Source organism: Littorina saxatilis, linkage group LG6, assembly GCF_037325665.1.
Source record: "Littorina saxatilis isolate snail1 linkage group LG6, US_GU_Lsax_2.0, whole genome shotgun sequence".
Classification (NCBI taxonomy): domain Eukaryota; kingdom Metazoa; phylum Mollusca; class Gastropoda; order Littorinimorpha; family Littorinidae; genus Littorina; species Littorina saxatilis.
Window position 1 is genome coordinate 26,301,071 of NC_090250.1, and position 18,518 is coordinate 26,319,588.

Genomic DNA, 18,518 nt, shown 5'->3' on the forward strand with positions numbered 1-18,518 from the left:
AAAAGAGGGGGTGGTGGCTGCATTTTGTTGCCTCCCCTCTCTCACTTCTCCTCCCCTCCGTCTCCACATACATCCCCCACCCCCTCCCCTTCTTCCCCCAAAAGCTATACAACGTACAAACACTTTACACACTGTTTGATATGTTTCTTCGACCTGCACCTGCGATTCTGCTTTGCGATACCACCATAGCAAACGAACATTCTGATTAAAACACATTAAGCTGAACTGCCACATGGAACAATCTTTCATTGTTCGACTTTGATTTAACTGACTCATCAGTGAACTAGTTAACTAAATAAATAACACTGTTGACACATCTCTGTCCTCACCTCAGCAATCAGCGAAGTCTGAAGTCCTTCGTACCTCGGATTTTCTGCTGTCCCTATTCAGTCTGACCGAAGCTACCTCGCTTTTGACAATCTTCATCTCCGGAAAAGCAAAATATTTCTTTGGTAGTTCTTAAAGAAAGAAACAATCAAAATGAAGGTTCTTCTTGTTGCTATGGTGATATTTGTTGCCAAGGCCAACGCTTGGTTCTTCAGGAATTCGGAAACGACGGCAACTGCCGATGGTAGAGGTAAGGCAATGTTTTGTGTAAAGTGTATGTGTACTTGATTGCGGTACTTCTGCCCTTTTCTCATTTGTTATATGAAGTCTTATATCGCGCGCGCGTATCTCCAGAAGGCGCAGGGATCTATTTAATATGCCGTGTGAGATGGAATTTTTTTACACAATACATCACGCATTCACATCGACCAGCAGATCGCAGCCATTTCGGCGCATATCCTACTTTTCACGGCCTATTATTCCAAGTCACACGGGTATTTTGGTGGACATTTTTTATCTATGCCTATACAATTTTGCCAGGAAAGACCCTTTCAGTGTCAATCGTGGGATCTTTAACGCAATGTAGTGTACACGAAGGGACCTCGGTTTTTCGTCTCATCCGAAAGACTAGCACTTGAACCCACCACCTAGGTTAGGAAAGGGGGGAGAAAATTGCTAACGCCCTGACACAGGGTCGAACTCGCAACCTCTCGCTTCCGAGCGCAAGTGCGTTACTACTCGGCCACCCAGTCCGAACATTTCTGTTTTCGTTCTTATTCTCCGTCACATTAAACTACTATATGAAGAGTAAAATGCTGTTGTCGCTGAAACTTGCTCAGTTCTGTTCTTTTTTTTTTCTTTTCTTTTTTTCTTCTCTTTTTTTGGGGGGTTTCTTTACACATTCATTTTGGTTGTCTCTACTGCAGTTGCCCCCTTGCTCTCTTACTTGATTTTTTTCTCAATTTCTTAATTGTCTTGTGATGTTTATTGAAAGAATAGTAACATTTCCATTATCACATCATTATGCAACAACAATGGCAGAAATAGCATTCAAAGGAGGAGTGGACCGTAAGCAAAAAATCATTGCAGAATGACTAATATTCCCAACGACAAAATGGTCAATGCTTGTATCGTAAGTATGGTCACATTTTACGTGTTGTTGTTGTTGTTGTTGTTGTTGTTTTTGTTGTTGTTGATGATGTAGATGTTGTTTTTGTTGTTGTTGTTGTTGATGTTGATGTAGAGCAGAGATTTCTTTGACATCATTTAGTAGCGTCTTCAGAGTGGTTGGGAGTTTTGTTTGTGTTTTTTTCTTTTTCTTTCCTTCTTCTTCTTCTTCTTCTTCAGTTCTTTAGTACTCACCCACAGTATTGACTCCCTTGTCCTGCATGTATTGATGACAGCTGCGAAGCTTTTGGGGAGGCTAGGAGCTGTGAGTTCTTTGACTGCTTTGAGCAGCGTATTCCTTGTTCAACCCACAATGTTCACTCCTTTTTCCTGCAGGTATTGACGACAGCTGTGAACCTTTTGGGCAGGCCGGGAGCTGCGACTTCTTATACTGCTCAGAGCAGCGTCGTCCTTGTTTAACTCATAATGTTCACTACTTTGTCCTGCAGGTATTGACGATGGGTGTGAAGCTTTTGGAGAGGCTGGAAGTTGTGAGTTCTTCGACTGCTTTGAGCAGCGTCTTCCGTGTGGGCGAGACTTCTACATGCAGCGCTACGGCAACAACTACTGCAACCGTTTCAACACCTTCATGGAATCCTTCACTGAGGCTGTGAGTCTCTCTCTCTCTCTCTCTCTCTCTCTCTCTCTCTCTCTCTCTCTCTCTCTCTCTCTCTCTCTCTCTCTCTCTCTCTCTCTCTCAATCTCTTACGCTGTTGACTGCGTTGCAAAAGAAGAAAATGAGAGAGAAAAAGGGTTGTAAGAGAAAAAAACAATAACGCGACGGGAAATTGTAATAAAGGAATGACATATAAGGTACAAGAATAAGGAATACGTAGTACAAATATGGCATCTTTAAGAGAAACAAAGGCACACAAAAAAGGGGCGGGGAGAAGGAGGGGGGAGAAGGAGGGGGGAGGGGGGGGGAGACAGACGGACAGGTCAAACAGACGAATAGAGATGCAAAGCGGACACGGTACGACGGTTTCAGACTTCAGCAAGCCGCCGTTATGTACTTCGACGGAAAGTCGCTCTGTTTAAGTTTTACTTGGCATATCAATGTTTCTGAATTACCACATAGTCATTAACTTACACATTTCAGTCTCAACTTTTAGGGATCTAGTAACTCCTAACCCACCAAATGAACCATGCCACCCTCTTGAAAGGAGTACATCCATTATTTGCATTGTCATCATTATAATCATGGTCGCCAGACGGTCTTTCCTGGTCGGATTTTCTGCCGGAAAGCAGCCCTCGAGTGAAACGTCACAGACAGTTAAGCGCGACTTCCCGTTGGACTTTGACACGCGACGGTTTGAGACTGACCGATATTTTCCATTCCACATGACAATGTCGGCGAATCTTGTAATGATCAACTTCTGATATTGTCAGCTTGCGTCTTTATGGGACTTGAGTTAACGACGCAGCTCAACGACTAGTGTCAGGAATTACTTCAGGAAGTTTAGAGGCGTGCAGACAATCATTAAGACAGGAATATAAGTGTGAAATGAATGGGGAAATCAATAATCAAAGAACTAATTTTCAAACATAAACACAACAACGTTCCTTCTACTGCTGCCCAATGAAGGACACCTTGAAGCAGGGCCGGATCCAGGGGGGTTTCCTGAGTTAACCCCCCCCCCTCCTTCTTACTCGGCACCTTTTTCTCAGACCCCTTTGGAATAGTAAATGTCCACAGCATTGCCCCTGGTTATCCCTGTCTCAGTAAAACGAAAAAGTAAATTTTAAGGGGCTTATTGTCCGTCAGGTCTTAATTGCCTATATTGGACATGAATTGGTTTATACGATTCGAGTTTTTACGCCCTCACGGCTTTTGATGTATGCGTGTTTAGGTGGTATCAGCCATCTGCACTTATGGTAGAATGACCAAGATCTTTAACGTGCCATTGTGGTGACACAGGGGTGGGAGATGGATACCGTCTCTGGGTCTGCACATAAAGTTGACCCGTGTCCGTCCCGGCCCGGATTCGAACCAGCGACCTTTCGATCACAAGTCCAGTGCTCTACCACCTGAGCTACCCGAGCTACACCTGAGCTACCCGGGCCCCTTGTCTCAGTTGGGAAACCCCTCCCTTTCATACACTAGGTCCAGCCCTGTGAGGAGTCGTACACAGGACAAAGATGTAGTTTCCGCTCTCTGTGTCCCCAGGGCCAGGAGTTTGTGGTCAACTCCCAGTAGTCGTACAATAGACAAAGATTTCTCTCCTCAGGGCCAGAAGTTCATCGTCATGCAACTCTTAGCAGTCGTACAATGGACACAGATAACACTCTGCTTTCGCTCTGTCATCAGGGCCAGTAGTTCCCTATCAACTCTCAGCACTGAGTCGTACTATGTACAAGGATATCACTCTCCTCTCTCTCTCTGTCCTCAGGTCGTACAATGTACACATTTTTCAATATCCTTTCTTTCTGCCCGTATAGGTCGTGCAATGTACAAAGATTAGTCGTGCAATGGACAAACATTTCACTCTCCTTTCTCTTTCTATCTACCCTCAGGGCCAGGAGTTCCTGGTCAACTCCCAGCAGTGTGTGACGAGGCGCCTGTTGGAGTACTATCGACGTGACTACATCAACTGCCACGACCTGGAGCACGACGCCATCGCCATGATCGGCCCCTGCTACATGGAGAGCGGTTTCTGTGACATCATCGGCGACAACACCGAGCAGTTCATCGAGGTCTTTGAGTTCAACGACCTCTTCGGATCCGGCTCTGCCAAGTGGGTGGCCTTTTTTTTAATTTTTTTTTAATGTTTTTGTTGTGGTTTTGTTGTTGGTGTGTGTGTGTGTGTGTGTGTGTGTGTGTGTGTATGTGTGTGTGTGTGTGTGTGTGTGTGTGTGTGTGTATGTGTATGTGTGTGTGTGTTTTGGGGAGGATGTGGACGCGTATTACTATTGCTAATTTCGTGTTTGTTGCCATGATCTTTGTGCGTTTTGTAATTGTTCGTTCGTTCATTCATTCATTTTCTATCAGATTATTCACTTCTCATCACACTTTCATTTTAACTCTTGACTATATATTTGCTCTTCATTCATTTTAACTTTATTTTAGGAGTCAATTTAATTTGTGTGTATGTGTCTATTTATTTGTTTATTTATTCGCAGACTGTGGCGAGAGTTGCTCGGACTTGCTCGGCAGTGCGGTGGTCGTTCCTTGGCCAACTTCATGAGCACCACCGCCTCACGATTGTCTCCCCTGAGAAGTTTCTTCGGCGGCGACAAGAAATAGAAAGTGTTCTCTTAGTGGTCTTGATATCATCGGATGGCCATTTAGAAAATTGTCTTAATAACAGAGAGAGAAAAAATCTCAGATTGTGATATCAAAAATGTGCAAATAAATATGCAAGGCATGCATATGTTTATTGAATGTAAACTTGTTCTGGAAGATCGATCAGCCGCAATAAATTGTCTTTCCTTGATGTAATTTTGCGAAGTTGTTGTTGTTGTTGCACGGTATGTTTATTTACACACACAAACACCCAGACAATCATGGACACATCTAAAACCAAACACACACACACACACACACACACACGCACACACACACACACACACACGCGCGCGCGCGCACGCACGCACGCATGCAGGCACAAACATACGCACGCACTCTCTCTCTTTCAGTCTCTCTCTCTCTCTCTCTCTCTCTCTCTCTCTCTCTCTCTCTCTCTCTCTCGCACACACACACACACACACACGCGCCGGGCACGCACGCACTCTTTCTCTCAGTCACACACACACACACACACACACAAACACACACACACACATACACACACACACACACACACACACACACACACACACACACACACATCAACCACCACAATAACTCCACAATAACCTCAACGAACTTGTCCTACGTGCTTTCTATTCACTGTTCGCCTGCCCTTTGAGTTGTCTGTTTACTGCGTTGTTTGTGTGTGTGTGTGTGGTGCAACTCTCTCTCTCTCTCTCTCTCTCTCTCTCTCTCTCTCTCTCTCTCTCTCTCTCTCTCTCTCTCAAAAAAAAAATGTACACAAACTACAAGTCCACCGGTATCCAAACTATAACAGCGGAACGCCGATCACAAGAACAGATGTGTAGTAGTTATACAACCAAAGCACACAACAAGAAAATTTGCTGATTCAAATCAGCAGGTTCCCAGACGTTCCTTCATGTAATTATTAGGTGAATGGTCAAAGTGGTTTCTTCAAAAAACAGTCATGGCAGGGTGTTTGTGTGTGACACTTGTCCGAGTGCTAGCGTGAAATAGTGAAATGGTTAAATAACGCAAGTTATTTGAAGAAAAAATCTTGTTTTGTTCCCGATCAATATTATGCAAGCGAGGGTTTTGTTTATGGTAAATATGTTCTGAAATGGACTACATGTATATATAGAGATATATATATTATGCACACACTCAGTCATCTTGCACAACAATGCAACACATGGATAGGATTAATGGAATGACATGTATTTGTCAACAACAAATCATGGGATAGAAAACTACAAAATGTGAAAGAAAGTACATTTAAACAATAAATGTAATACTGATTGTTAAACAAATGTAGCATCGTTAATTGAACACCATTGTGATAATAGCACCAGTAACAAGATATTGGCAAGTGCAATGATGGTAGTATTGTAATTACATTTATTTGTCAACAACAAATCAGGAGATAGAAAATTCAAAGCGGTAAAGAAAATGTTTATGTTAACAAAATCCTGAAATCAATTTTAAGTAAAGATATTGCCGTCAACATGGAAAAATTGCGCGAGTGTCAATTGGTACAGTAAAACTAAACGTTTCATTGGACATTAGCGCAATTTTTTCATGCCGACGACGATATGTAGATTGTTTTATGTCACACCCACAGCTTAAAAATAGTTTGGTTTGATCGAGAAATGTTTGAGTTATGAAAATAATTATATTTATTTGTCAACAACAAATGACGAGATAGATTAACGCATCCTTTATTTGCGTTTCTTTTGCCTCCGAGTATATGTGCACAACACACACGCTTTAACACACACATATCCAAATAGGACACACATGCAACAAGAAAGAACAAGTCGCGTAAGGCGAAATTACTACATTTAGTCAAGCTGTGGAACTCACAGAATGAAACTGAACGTAGTCCGCAGCTAGTGCAAAAGGCAGTGAAAGTGACGAGGCTGTTTGGCGCGGCAGCGGTTGCGCTGTGCTTCACAGCACGCTTTACTGTACCTCTCTTCGTTTTAACTTTCTGAGCGTGTTTTTAATCCAAACATATCATATCTATATGTTTTTGGAATCAGGAACCGACAAGGAATAAGATGAAATTGTTTTTAAATCGATTTCGGAAATTTAATTTTGATCATATTTTTTATATTTTTTTATTTTCAGAGCTTGTTTTTAATCCAAATATAACATATTTATATGTTTTTAGAATCAGAACATGATAAAGAATAAGATTAACGTAAATTTGGATCGTTTTATAAAAAAAATATATTTTTTACAATTTTCAGATTTTTAATGACCAAAGTCGATAATCAATTTTTAAGCCACCAAGCTGAAATGCAATACCGAAGTCCGGCCTTTGTCGAAGACAGCTTGGCCAAAATGTCAATCAATTTGATTGAAAAATGAGGGTGTGACAGTGCCGCCTCAACTTTTACAAAAAGCCGGATATGACGTCATCAAAGACATTTATCGAAAAAAAAAAGTCCGGGGATATCATACCCAGGAACTCTCATGTAAAATGTCATAAAGATCGGTCCAGTAGTTTAGTCTGAATCGCTCTACACACACACACACACACGCACACACACACACACACACACACACACACATACACCACGACCCTCGTCTCGATTCCCCCCTCGATGTTAAAATATTTAGTCATAACTTGACTAAATGTAACAAGTCGCGTAAGGCGAAAATACAATATTTAGTCAAGTAGCTGTCGAACTCACAGAATGAAACTGAACGCAATGCAACGCAGCAAGACCGTATTCGTAGTCAACCGCTCACGGCTTAGGCAGTGAAATTGACAAGAAGAGCGGGGTAGTAGTTGCGCTAAGAAGGATAGCACGCTTTTCTGTACCTCTCTTTGTTTTAACTTTCTGAGCGTGTTTTTAATCCAAACATATCATATCTATATGTTTTTGGAATCAGGAACCGACAAGGAATAAGATGAAAGTGTTTTTAAATTGATTTGGACAATTTAATTTTGATAATAATTTTTATATATTTAATTTTCAGAGCTTGTTTTTAATCCAAATATAACATATTTATATGTTTTTGGAATCAGCAAATGATGGAGAATAAGATAAACGTAAATTTGGATCGTTTTATAAATTTTTATTTTTTTTTACAATTTTCAGATTTTTAATGACCAAAGTCATTAATTAATTTTTAAGCCACCAAGCTGAAATGCAATACCGCAGTCCGGGCTTCGTCGAAGATTACTTGACCAAAATTTCAACCAATTTGGTTGAAAAATGAGGGCGTGACAGTGCCGCCTCAACTTTCACGAAAAGCCAGATATGACGTCATCAAAGACATTTATCAAAAAAATGAAAAAAACGTTCGGGGATTTCATACCCAGGAACTCTCATGTCAAATTTCATAAAGATCGGTTCAGTAGTTTTGTCTGAATCGCTCTACACACACACACACACGCACAGACAGACACACATACACCACGACCCTCGTTTCGATTCCCCCTCGATGTTAAAATATTTAGTCAAAACTTGACTAAATATAACAAGTCGCGTAAGGCGAAAATACAATATTTAGTCAAGTAGCTGTCGAACTCACAGAATGAAACTGAACGCAACGCAACGCAGCAAGACCGTATACTCGTAGCATCGTCAGTCCACCGCCCATGGCAAAGGCAGTGAAATTGACAAGAAGAGCGGGGTAGTAGTTGCGCTAAGAAGGATAGCACGCTTTTCTGTACCTCTCTTTGTTTTAACTTTCTGAGCGTGTTTTTAATCCAAACATATCATATCTATATGTTTTTGGAATCAGGAACCGACAAGGAATAAGATGAAAGTGTTTTTGAATTGATTTCGACAATTTAATTTTGATAATAATTTTTATATATTTAATTTTCAGAGCTTGTTTTTAATCCGAATATAACATATTTATATGTTTTTGGAATCAGCAAATGATGGAGAATAAGATAAACGTAAATTTGGATCGTTTTATAAATTTTTATTTTTTTTTACAATTTTCAGATTTTTAATGACCAAAGTCATTAATTAATTTTTAAGCCACCAAGCTGAAATGCAATACCGAAGTCCGGGCTTCGTCGAAGATTACTTGACCAAAATTTCAACCAATTTGGTTGAAAAATGAGAGCGTGACAGTGCCGCCTCAACTTTCACGAAAAGCCGGATATGACGTCATCAAAGACATTTATCAAAACAATGAAAAAAACGTTCGGGGATTTCATACCCAGGAACTCTCATGTCAAATTTCATAAAGATCGGTCCAGTAGTTTAGTCTGAATCGCTCTACACACACACACACACACAGACACACAGACACACACACATACACCACGACCCTCGTTTCGATTCCCCCTCGATGTTAAAATATTTAGTCAAAACTTGACTAAATATAAAAAGCAACGAAAACCTTCAGCTTTTTAAAAAAAAAATTATTGTCTCATAAACTGCATGATTTGACTAGAAAAAAAAAAGTCCGGTTCGACAAACCAAACACCCCCCCCCCCCCCCCCCCCCAAAAAAAAAAATCAACCACGAATAAGGCCGTTTCTACAAATTTCCTGTCGTGCCGACACTACTTGTAGTCCTGTACAAAAAGACAACACTTCTCTCTTTCTGTGGTTGTGCCAGCAGCTGTGCCGCCCCCCCCCCCCCCCCCCCCCCCCCCCCCCCAGTGATACTACCTTTTTCAAGAATGACGCTCGCCGCCGGGTTATTAATTGTTTTTGACTCAAATGTAGCACAGGAGAAAAAAAGATCTTCAGCTTTTTTTTTTTTTTTCTTTGGCGGAACTTGAAAACAGACACAATACCCAACTAGAGTTGTCTCCCCGTACACCTAACTTCGGTGTGCTGCAGATCGCAGATGATTCGGCCAAAAAATCAGCACACTGCTGCTCGGTCGCTTAATTTTTTAAAAAATTTTTAGGGACAGTAGATTTGACTTGGTTTGGAATAGTCCGATGAGGACTCAAATTTTGAAAAACTTTGTTTTGGTAGAACATTTTCTTCTAGACATTAAAAGTCACGCTGTAAATCCCGTCATGTCTTAGCTCGAAAGAGCCTTTCCCCGCTTCGAACTTCATTGTAGTCTACATGGAGGAAGACGTGTGGGGTTTTCAACATGGCCAAATTTCATCTCAGGCAGTGTAGGGATAGTAAAAATATAACAGGACCCTAGAACAAAGAGTTTTCCACTTGGACTATAATATATATATATATATATATATTATAAGATTAGAGTAGTCCCTCTCTGGACGAGGGCTGGTTGAAAAGAACCTTGTTTATATTGCTTATGCCACAACCCTCGTAAATTAAATTCGATTTGATTTGATTTGATTTGATCTCTCTCTCTCTTGGTGCACTCTTGTGCACGATACAGATCTCATCGCTCACAGCGAATGTCTCAGGGCTTGGAAAACACGAGCACTGATTATCCCGATTGTACTTATATCAATACGTGGACGACACAAGCCTAATCATGCTGGCGTGTGAAATCAAAATATCGCACAATAGTCTCAAGCGTATTACCAATAGTCAATACCTATGCCAATTCGGCCAATGTGTCCGAGAGGACGTTAAACTCTAATGGGTGTGTGAGTGTGTGTGTGTGTGTGTGTGTGTGTGTGTGTGTGTGTGTGTGTGTGTGTGTGTGTATGTGTGTGTGTCTTGTGTTTGTGAATGTGTGTGTGTGTGTGTGTGTGTGTGTGTGTGTGTGTGTGTGACAGTGTGTCCGTTTGTGTGTGTGTGTGTGTGTGTGTGTGTGTGTATGTGTGTGTATGTGTGTGTGTGTGTCTTTGTGTTTATGAATGTGTGTGTGTGTGTGTGTGTGACAGTGTGTCCGTTTGTGTGTGTGTGTGTGTGTGTGTGTGTATGTGTGTGTGTGTGTGTATGTGTATGTGTAGGTGTGTGTGTGTGTTTGTGTCGCCAGTGTGTGTGTGTGTGAGTGGTGTGCCACGGTGTGTGTGTGTGTATGTGTGTGTGTGTATGTATGTGAGCGTGCGTGCGTACTTGCGTGCGTGTACAACGCCGCGTGTGGTCGTATGAAACTAATAGCAGGTGCGTGCGATCACTGAAAATAAGTTATATCCTTTTTTATCTGATTTTCTTTTGAATAGTTTTCCCTGCAGTCAAATTATGTATTCATTCATGTTCATTCTTGTTCAAAAACTGTCAACAAAAAATTGTCATTAACTTTTTTTTTTCTCTCTAATCTTTTATTTCGTGGGTTTTTTTTTCTCGTGTATTTTTTTATTTATTTTTTTATTGGGCAGCACTGACGACGCTTGACGCGAAGACACAAGTTAACCACTGGGTCAATACTTATTGTGTGACTACATCAGTTACAATGATCACTATTACCACGTCAGTTCCACACATTCGTGCTGCAATGATGATGACCGTGTTAGTGACATCCCGTCCAGCTTTCAGCAGCGCAGGCAAGTCTGACAGGGGCGATAATACTACGTCTCGCAGTCAAATAGTACTCATCAAGACGGAACTCATGTCAGTGTTGTCAAACTCACGAGAGATTCATATATGTTGTCAAACGAATAATAACTATACGCATATAGCAAATAAACAATCAGTGGCGACTGCACGTGAGAGCGAACAACAAAAAGACCAAACAGCACTGTACTCATGCACGTCAAAAAGACAAACACGGAACTTGTGACAAATAACGGCGACGTTTCAACCTCTTGTTCCGTGTTCTTCGTCATGTTTAACGGTGAGTACAGTGGTTTATGGTCTTTTTGTTATACTCGCATATAGTCGCCGGAATTGCGGCCAATGTCAGTTTTTGTGTTTTGAAAAAAAAAACGCACTGACTTATCTCATTTTAGTTATCAGTTGCAAACTGCCTATCTCGAGCTGTTAGATATTTTTTTCAAGTTATGAGCGTGACGACTGATGATGGTATTTTGAAGTCGGTCAGTACGTGCCACGGTTCTAAAGCCGGTGAATGGACTGTTTCAAACATCATAACTTGACTAAAATGTCATTACATTCATTTCTCTATAGTATACGTTCGCTCCGCTACCCAGTTTGTCAATTAAAACCAACGGTAGAAAGAGGAGCATGTGGTTATATGACGAATTACAAACCTTGATGTGATCTCAAATGTAGAATGTTATTGTGTATTTTACACAACGACGGAGACGAATCGCAACCAAAAAAAAATGAGTTCGTTCTTATGATGACAGACAGAGAGAGCAATGATTCAACACACAGAAAGCACTCATTGCAATGTTGAACCATTACTCTCTGTGAATTGAACCATTGCTCTCTGTGTGTTGAACCATTACTCTCCGCTGTGAATTGAACCATTGCTCTCTGTGCGTTGAACCATTGCTCTCTCTGTGTTGAACCATTACTCTCTCTGTGTTGAACCATTACTCTCTGTGAGTTGAACCATTGCTCTCTCTTAGTTGAACCATTGCTCTCAGTGTGTTGAACCATTGCTCTCTGTGTGTTGAACCATTGCTCTCTGTGTGTTGAACCATTGCTCTCTGTGTTGAACCATTACTCTCTGTGTGTTGAACCATTACTCTCTGTGCGTTGACCATTGTTCTATCTGTGTGTTGAACCATTGCTCTCTGTGTGTTGAACCATTGCTCTCTGTGTGTTGAACCATTGCTCTCTGTGTGTTGAACCATTGCTCTCGGCTGTGTGTTGAACCATTGCTCTCTCTGAGTTGAACCATTGCTCTCTGTGTGTTGAACCATTGCTCTCTCTGAGTTGAACCATTGCTCTCTGTGTGTTGAACCATTGCTCTCTGTGTGTTGAACCATTGCTCTCTGTGTGTTGAACCATTACTCTCTCTGAGTTGAACCATTGCTCTCTGTGTGTTGAACCATTGCTTTCTGTGTGTTGAATCATTGCGGCTCTCTGTGTGTTGAACCATTGCTCTCTGTGTGTTGAACCATTGCTCTCTGTGTTTTGAACCATTGCTCTCTGTGTGTTGAACCATTGCTCTCTGTGTGTTGAACCATTGCTCTCTGTGTGTTGAACCATTGCTCTCTCTGAGTTGAACCATTGCTCTCTGTGTTTTGAACCATTGCTCTCTGTGTGTTGAACCATTGCTCTCTGTGTGTTGAATCATTGCTCTCTCTGAGTCATTGTTGAACCATTACTTTCTGTGAGTTGAACCATTGCTCTCTCTGAGACTGAATAGTGCATTTAGCAAAAGAATGGATGATACAATCAATAACAGAGCAATGTTGTTGGTTATATGACACATGTGTGTTCAATAAACGCGACCAAATTCACATATTTCTGAGTAAACTAATGCGCTATGACCGATTCAATTGTCTTGTTCAAAAGAGGCTTAGCGATCGCGCGAGTCAACACCCAATCATGTACACGATCTGACGACTGAACAGTGCATTTAGCAAAAGAATGGATGCTAAAATCAATGTGTTATTTAGTATCAATATAATTTAAACACTTGTTTTCTGTGCCTGTGGCTGGTGGGTACCACTAGTCACAACCCCTCGGTCTGCAGGCTTTTTATGGTGCATTTTTGTTTTAAATTGTGAGCTGATGTCAGGTCTGTTTGACTGACCAGCAGTGGGCCGCTCACTTGGCTTTTAAACTGCGCCCGCGTCGCAGCAGCGCTCTTCACTAGCTCTTTTCTTGTAAAACAGTGACCCCTTGTCTCTGTCTGTGTTCGTTTGCTGGTCAAAAAACAACCAGTTTAAAGAACGAGTGCAAAAAATAACCCTGCCAGCCCTCGATCCCCACCCCCTGTGTTCTGTTGCTGCTGTTGTCAGTATGTTTCGGAAAGTGGGGTCTGTTGGAGCCAAGTCCCAAGCCTTCCCCCTCTCTGCTCAGGCCTTTGCAAAACGCCTCAAGTGCGTCAATGATGGAGGGTCGTTCTGATGTGACTAGCCATAGTTTCAGGCGGGGTGGTGCCACCTGGGCACTGACTTTCTTGTGGGGTCCCAGGCGAGATTATTAAAGCCATGGGTGACTGGCAGAGTGCTGCCTATCTTACTTACCTAGACCAGATCCCTCAACTCACCTTAGATTTTTACAGAGCCCCTTTCTATTGGGTGCTAGTTTTAAATTTGTTAAACCCCAAGTGTTCTTAAATAATATGTGATTTTTGTCCCTATGAAATTAAAAAACTTGTCTTCGGTTTTTGACACCCAAAAGGAACTTCTTGTCACATGAATGTTATGGTTGTGGTTGTGATGGTGTGTGTGTGTGTGTGTCAGTGTGGGTCTGTGTGTTTGTGTGTGAGTGTGTGTGTGGCCGGGTGCCACGGTGAGTTAGTCACTGAGTGTGTTGTATCCTTCTATGAGTGCGTGTGTGTGAGCGTGCTTGGTTGCGTAAAAGAACTAGTTTAAAACAGATCAATGTTGTTGGTTATATAACACATGTGTGTTCATTAAACGCGACCAACTTCACGTAAGTACTGAGTAAACGGGGTTTTTGGACTGGTGTTTGTCCCCCCCCCCCCCCCCCCCCCCCCCCCCGCGGGTTAGGGGGAAGAATTTACGCGGCCTCCGGCCAGCATGTCGTAAGAGGCGACTAACGGATTCTGTTTCTCCTTTTACCCTTGTAAAGTGTTTCTTGTATAGAATATAGTCAATGTTTGTAAAGATTTTAGTCAAGCAGTATGTAAGAAATGTTAAGTCCTTTGTACTGGAAACTTGCATTCTCCCAGTAAGGTCATATATTGTACTACGTTGCAAGCCCCTGGAGCAATATTTTTATTAGTGCTTTTGTGAACAAGAAACAATTGACAAGTGGCTCTATCCCATCTCCCCCCTTCCCCCTGTCGCGATATAACCTTCGTGGTTGAAAACGACGTTAAACACCAAATAAAGAAAAGAATGGTGTTTGTTAGTAGACTGAGACTGGATGAGAAGCCTTGTTCAGGGGAGAGCAATCCGCTCGACTGTTCACGACCTGATTCATCTCCCCATGTAAGCGCATGCGCGTCGACCTCATTGAGAAGGATTTTTCAGGCAGAGTTTTCAGTTCGTGACTGACACCGGCCTGAAAAACGTGACGGTGCACTAAATCATTTCTTTCGTTCACACAGGGAAAGAAGATGGAAAGAAAGAAAAATCAAATGAAGAAAGAAAGCAACAAAGAAGATTGTAACAACAACACAAACTGAATGAGAGAAAGCCGATTACACACAAAATGTACTTGAGTTTTAATTTCAAGTGCTTGTGCACGGCCACGGAACATGAAGGGGCATAACTCCCCAAGCTTCAAATGAAAACCGGAAGTGAGCACTTTTTTGTGCTGCGATTATGTAGACAGTCGAAGCATAACAAACCAAATAGTGCACAGTATTGAGGCGTTTGGGAGCTTTTTATGCACCCCGTATAGAGTTAGGACGTGCCCTTCGGCAGATAATATCTCCGTAATATCAGACGACAGCCTGGTGTTCGTCTAATCAAGGTAAGCGATCGTTTTTTACAAGAATCAAACAGAAGTGGAATCATTGCAGACGATGTCTAGGTTACATCGTTCGCTGCACTAGCAACATGTGCGTGATAGAAACTTTGCGATTACTTTGCCTTAATAAATTGACAATGCTATTTCTAAATAATAATTTGGCGTAGTAATTTTGACATTTGAAGTTCCTTGTTGTGTCCTATTGCTAATGTCATGGAATCTGAAAGTGTTGAGTCTAACTGTAACACAGGAGTGTGTACTGTGTAGCAGAATGTGCCAGCCTGACTCACACGAGTTCACGTGATTAAATCAGTGTATGTAACACTGAAACTTTTTGAATTATGAATAATGTATTTCACAGTACCGTGATATGTCATGGAGGTGCAATATATTCATGGACAGCGTCAGCTTGTAAACGTAATTGCTAGTCTTGCTTGTCCTCAGCTAGGACATGTTTATGTGAAAACCAATCTGGGATTATGCTGCAGCTAGTTATAGGCAGCAACTGGCCAGTCGTTACTGCTCGGACACTCATGTATATATATATACAAGAGAAACCTTGTACAGTGCTGTAACTGGTTGAGCAATTCAAATTTAAAGAGTTGATATCGTGATTACACTCTGCCTCACAGAGAAAGGGAACATGTACACTACAAGAGGGGGTCATACATTTCTTACTCTAAGTTATCTGCTGCTAGGTTCCAATTTATTTCTACAAGTTCTAGGCCCATTGGGCTTTTTATGCTTAACACAGGTTTTCAAGTTCTTATGGGAACAACTGAGCTTTCTGGGTTGATCATACTAAGTCTTCTAAAATACATCTGTGCTTCCTCTCAACCCAGTCAATTAAATGATCACAGCTTAAGCTTTGCATTTTACAGGTTAAAGGTTAATGCATGTTATACTTATAGAAGTGATTGAGGGTTAGTTTTGCTCTTGCAATGTTGCCATTTGTTTACAGATAAAGTTGAATTGTATTTTAAATCACTTTTGTGTGTGCTGTGACTTTATCCGAGCTAAACGGGATACCTCACTCTAAGCCAGCAAAACGCTGTCCTTAGTCAGGTGAGATCTATGTGTACACATTCAAAATGATTTACCTCATCCATTGATAATCATTTTTACTTCCAGCATGATCAAAACGTTTGTATTGCCTATGTGTAATTAGTGTTGATGAATGTTACCTGTGTACTGACCACTTTTACGTTTTATTCATCATTATATGCCACTATTCATCCTGTGCATTTTCAGTTTCACCAAACCTTGCACACAAAAAGTCACTCCCGGTGTGGGCATAACTTGTTTGTCACTTTTTGTAGTTGTAATGTAATGTTTCATCCTCAGTGTGACACCTGTTGCTCAAGTAAAGTGTGTTGAATGTTTTATTAGCACTGAAGTTTTGTGTTATTTTTTGTTTTTTGTCATTTCCGTTACCTTTTACCCCCGCAAATTTGTAGGCTGACCGTGTGCATAAATGGGCATAGCTACATAATTTACCGCTGTAATTGTTAGTGTAGACTTCTAAAGTAGTTTAGAATGTGTTGTGGAAGATAAAATCAAAAAAGAGGGAAAAGTTTACATGTGTGAATGTTACTGAGCAATTTGTTGCAAAATATAAACATCAGTGAATAATGTTAGATAAAGATGTATCCTTTCAAGTTGTATGTGTAAATGGTGAAAATTGATGATAATAATGATGATTTTATGCTGGTGTGTGTTTGTACAGTATGCGCGCATGCATGCGAACAATAGATGGGAAGTCTTCCCAAGAATATTTTTTGATTGGAAATGAGAGAAACTGCTGATTGGTTTGCTGCACTTCTTATTTGAATGACATCAATTGAATAAAGTTAAAAGGGAAGTCAAGACATTAAAAAATCACTGTTCGTTTGAGTAAACCTCCTATGCTTCATTTCTCTTTTTTGTTTTAGTAACTCACCCTTGGCATTCTGTATTTTGTCACTATCTGTTCTGTCCATCACTCACTTTAAACCAGGTACAGTGGAACCCCTCTTTTATAACCCCCAAAATCTAAGAAAATGAGGGGGGCAGTCTCAAAATGAGGACAATTTACAGACGTTATCTAAAGTAAATATGAAAAACTAAGATCTTGAAAGGGGGGGGTGGGGGGTGGTCTTAACAACAGGTGTCCTGAAAGACATTGTTTTTATACTGTCTATGTTCTTTTGTGTGATGCTCAAGCAGAGGGACTCACAAACGTTCTAAACGCTGTCAGGAATTTCTGAGGTTTAAAAAATAGTGTTTGAATCTGTGACAAACTGACCATTGTTATTCATTTGACAGACACATACTGACATCTTTCTTACTGTTAATAATGATTTGTTTTTAACCAGACTTCTTTTTGTCACAACAACTGAGTCAGTGTCAGTCTATCCGTGTCCCCATGGTTACGGCAGCTTGCATAATTCATTTTCTTTTCTTTAACTTGCCAGCGGTAATTCGAGTTTATGAGGTGTTATTGTAAGTATCAGAAAAGCTGTCGTTTGTCTGATGGTTCGATCATCAGTGGATTTGTTGTTGCACAACTTGCAGTGTTGTTAATAATGTTATTAATGTTATGCTTAAGTCAGATAGCAACATATAAGTTGATGCAGATTTGTTCTGCTATAACTTTGTTTGAGAATGGCATCAGTGATGCAAATCTAAGTCTGATTTTTCAAGGGTAGCATCAGTGTTATTAATTTTGAAGAAAGTTTGGTTGTGGACATCTCTGTTGCTGTGCCAAATTTCACTAACCTTAGCCAGTTGAATCATTTTGCACAGGGCAATTGCAATGTGTCTTCTTAATAATTGAAACAGATGTCTTGTGGCAGAGAAATGTTAACCCTTACTTTTCATGTTCGCAGACATTAAATGTGGATACATGCAAAGTGTTTGTTTGACAGATATGTAGAGATTTAGTTTCTTCACTCTCACAGTATTTGTGACTGAAGTGTTCTTGTCTTTTTTCTGTTGCAGTGCCGAACAGTCCCAACACCTTTGTCTGCAAGCTCCTCTGACTGTACTAGCAAGACAAACACAAGAAATTGCTTTACTGAACTTTGCGACAGATGACATGATCAGTACTATAGATTGACAATACGGAAAGGAACGAGACTCGATCTCTCCACTCATCGCTCAATGACATTTTCTGGTTCATTTTTACAGAAGATCTGATTTTTTTGTTTTAAAACTTGGTTTCAGTGTTGTTCTGACCCTTCCAATGAATCTTGCAAGAGAATCTCACAGCTTATACACAAATAATTGCTAATAATTTTTTTGTGTTGCTACGTTTTATTATTTATACAGGCTGCATACTAACAGCATTTTAGACAGACAGTATCTGTGCTACAGCGAGAGAAAAAAGACAAGAAAAAAGACAAATATTCAAGAGCA

At 40.8% G+C, this 18,518-nt stretch overlaps 2 protein-coding genes across 2 annotated transcripts in view; one reads left to right on the top strand and one right to left on the bottom strand.

Annotated features, from left to right (window-relative positions):
• The window catches only part of LOC138968860 (uncharacterized), a 510,049-nt gene that overhangs the window by 135,142 nt on the left and 356,389 nt on the right, over nucleotides 1-18,518 (bottom strand). The window lies entirely within an intron of this gene.
• LOC138968862 (uncharacterized) lies at nucleotides 319-4,933 on the top strand. Its single transcript, XM_070341530.1, has 4 exons — nucleotides 319-577; nucleotides 1,944-2,104; nucleotides 4,009-4,229; nucleotides 4,615-4,933. Exons 1-4 carry the CDS (start codon nucleotides 481-483, stop codon nucleotides 4,736-4,738), a joined length of 603 nt encoding a protein of 200 aa, XP_070197631.1. The 5' UTR covers nucleotides 319-480; the 3' UTR covers nucleotides 4,739-4,933.

Bases quoted from the DNA above. Each gene is read 5' to 3' on its own strand.
- LOC138968862 (XM_070341530.1), top strand. From the start codon at position 481: ATGAAGGTTCTTCTTGTTGCTATGGTGATATTTGTTGCCAAGGCCAAC. The intron at 578-1,943 runs GTAAGGCAATGT...TTTGTCCTGCAG, and splicing joins GGCAACTGCCGATGGTAGAG to GTATTGACGATGGGTGTGAA. The intron at 2,105-4,008 runs GTGAGTCTCTCT...ATCTACCCTCAG, and splicing joins TGGAATCCTTCACTGAGGCT to GGCCAGGAGTTCCTGGTCAA.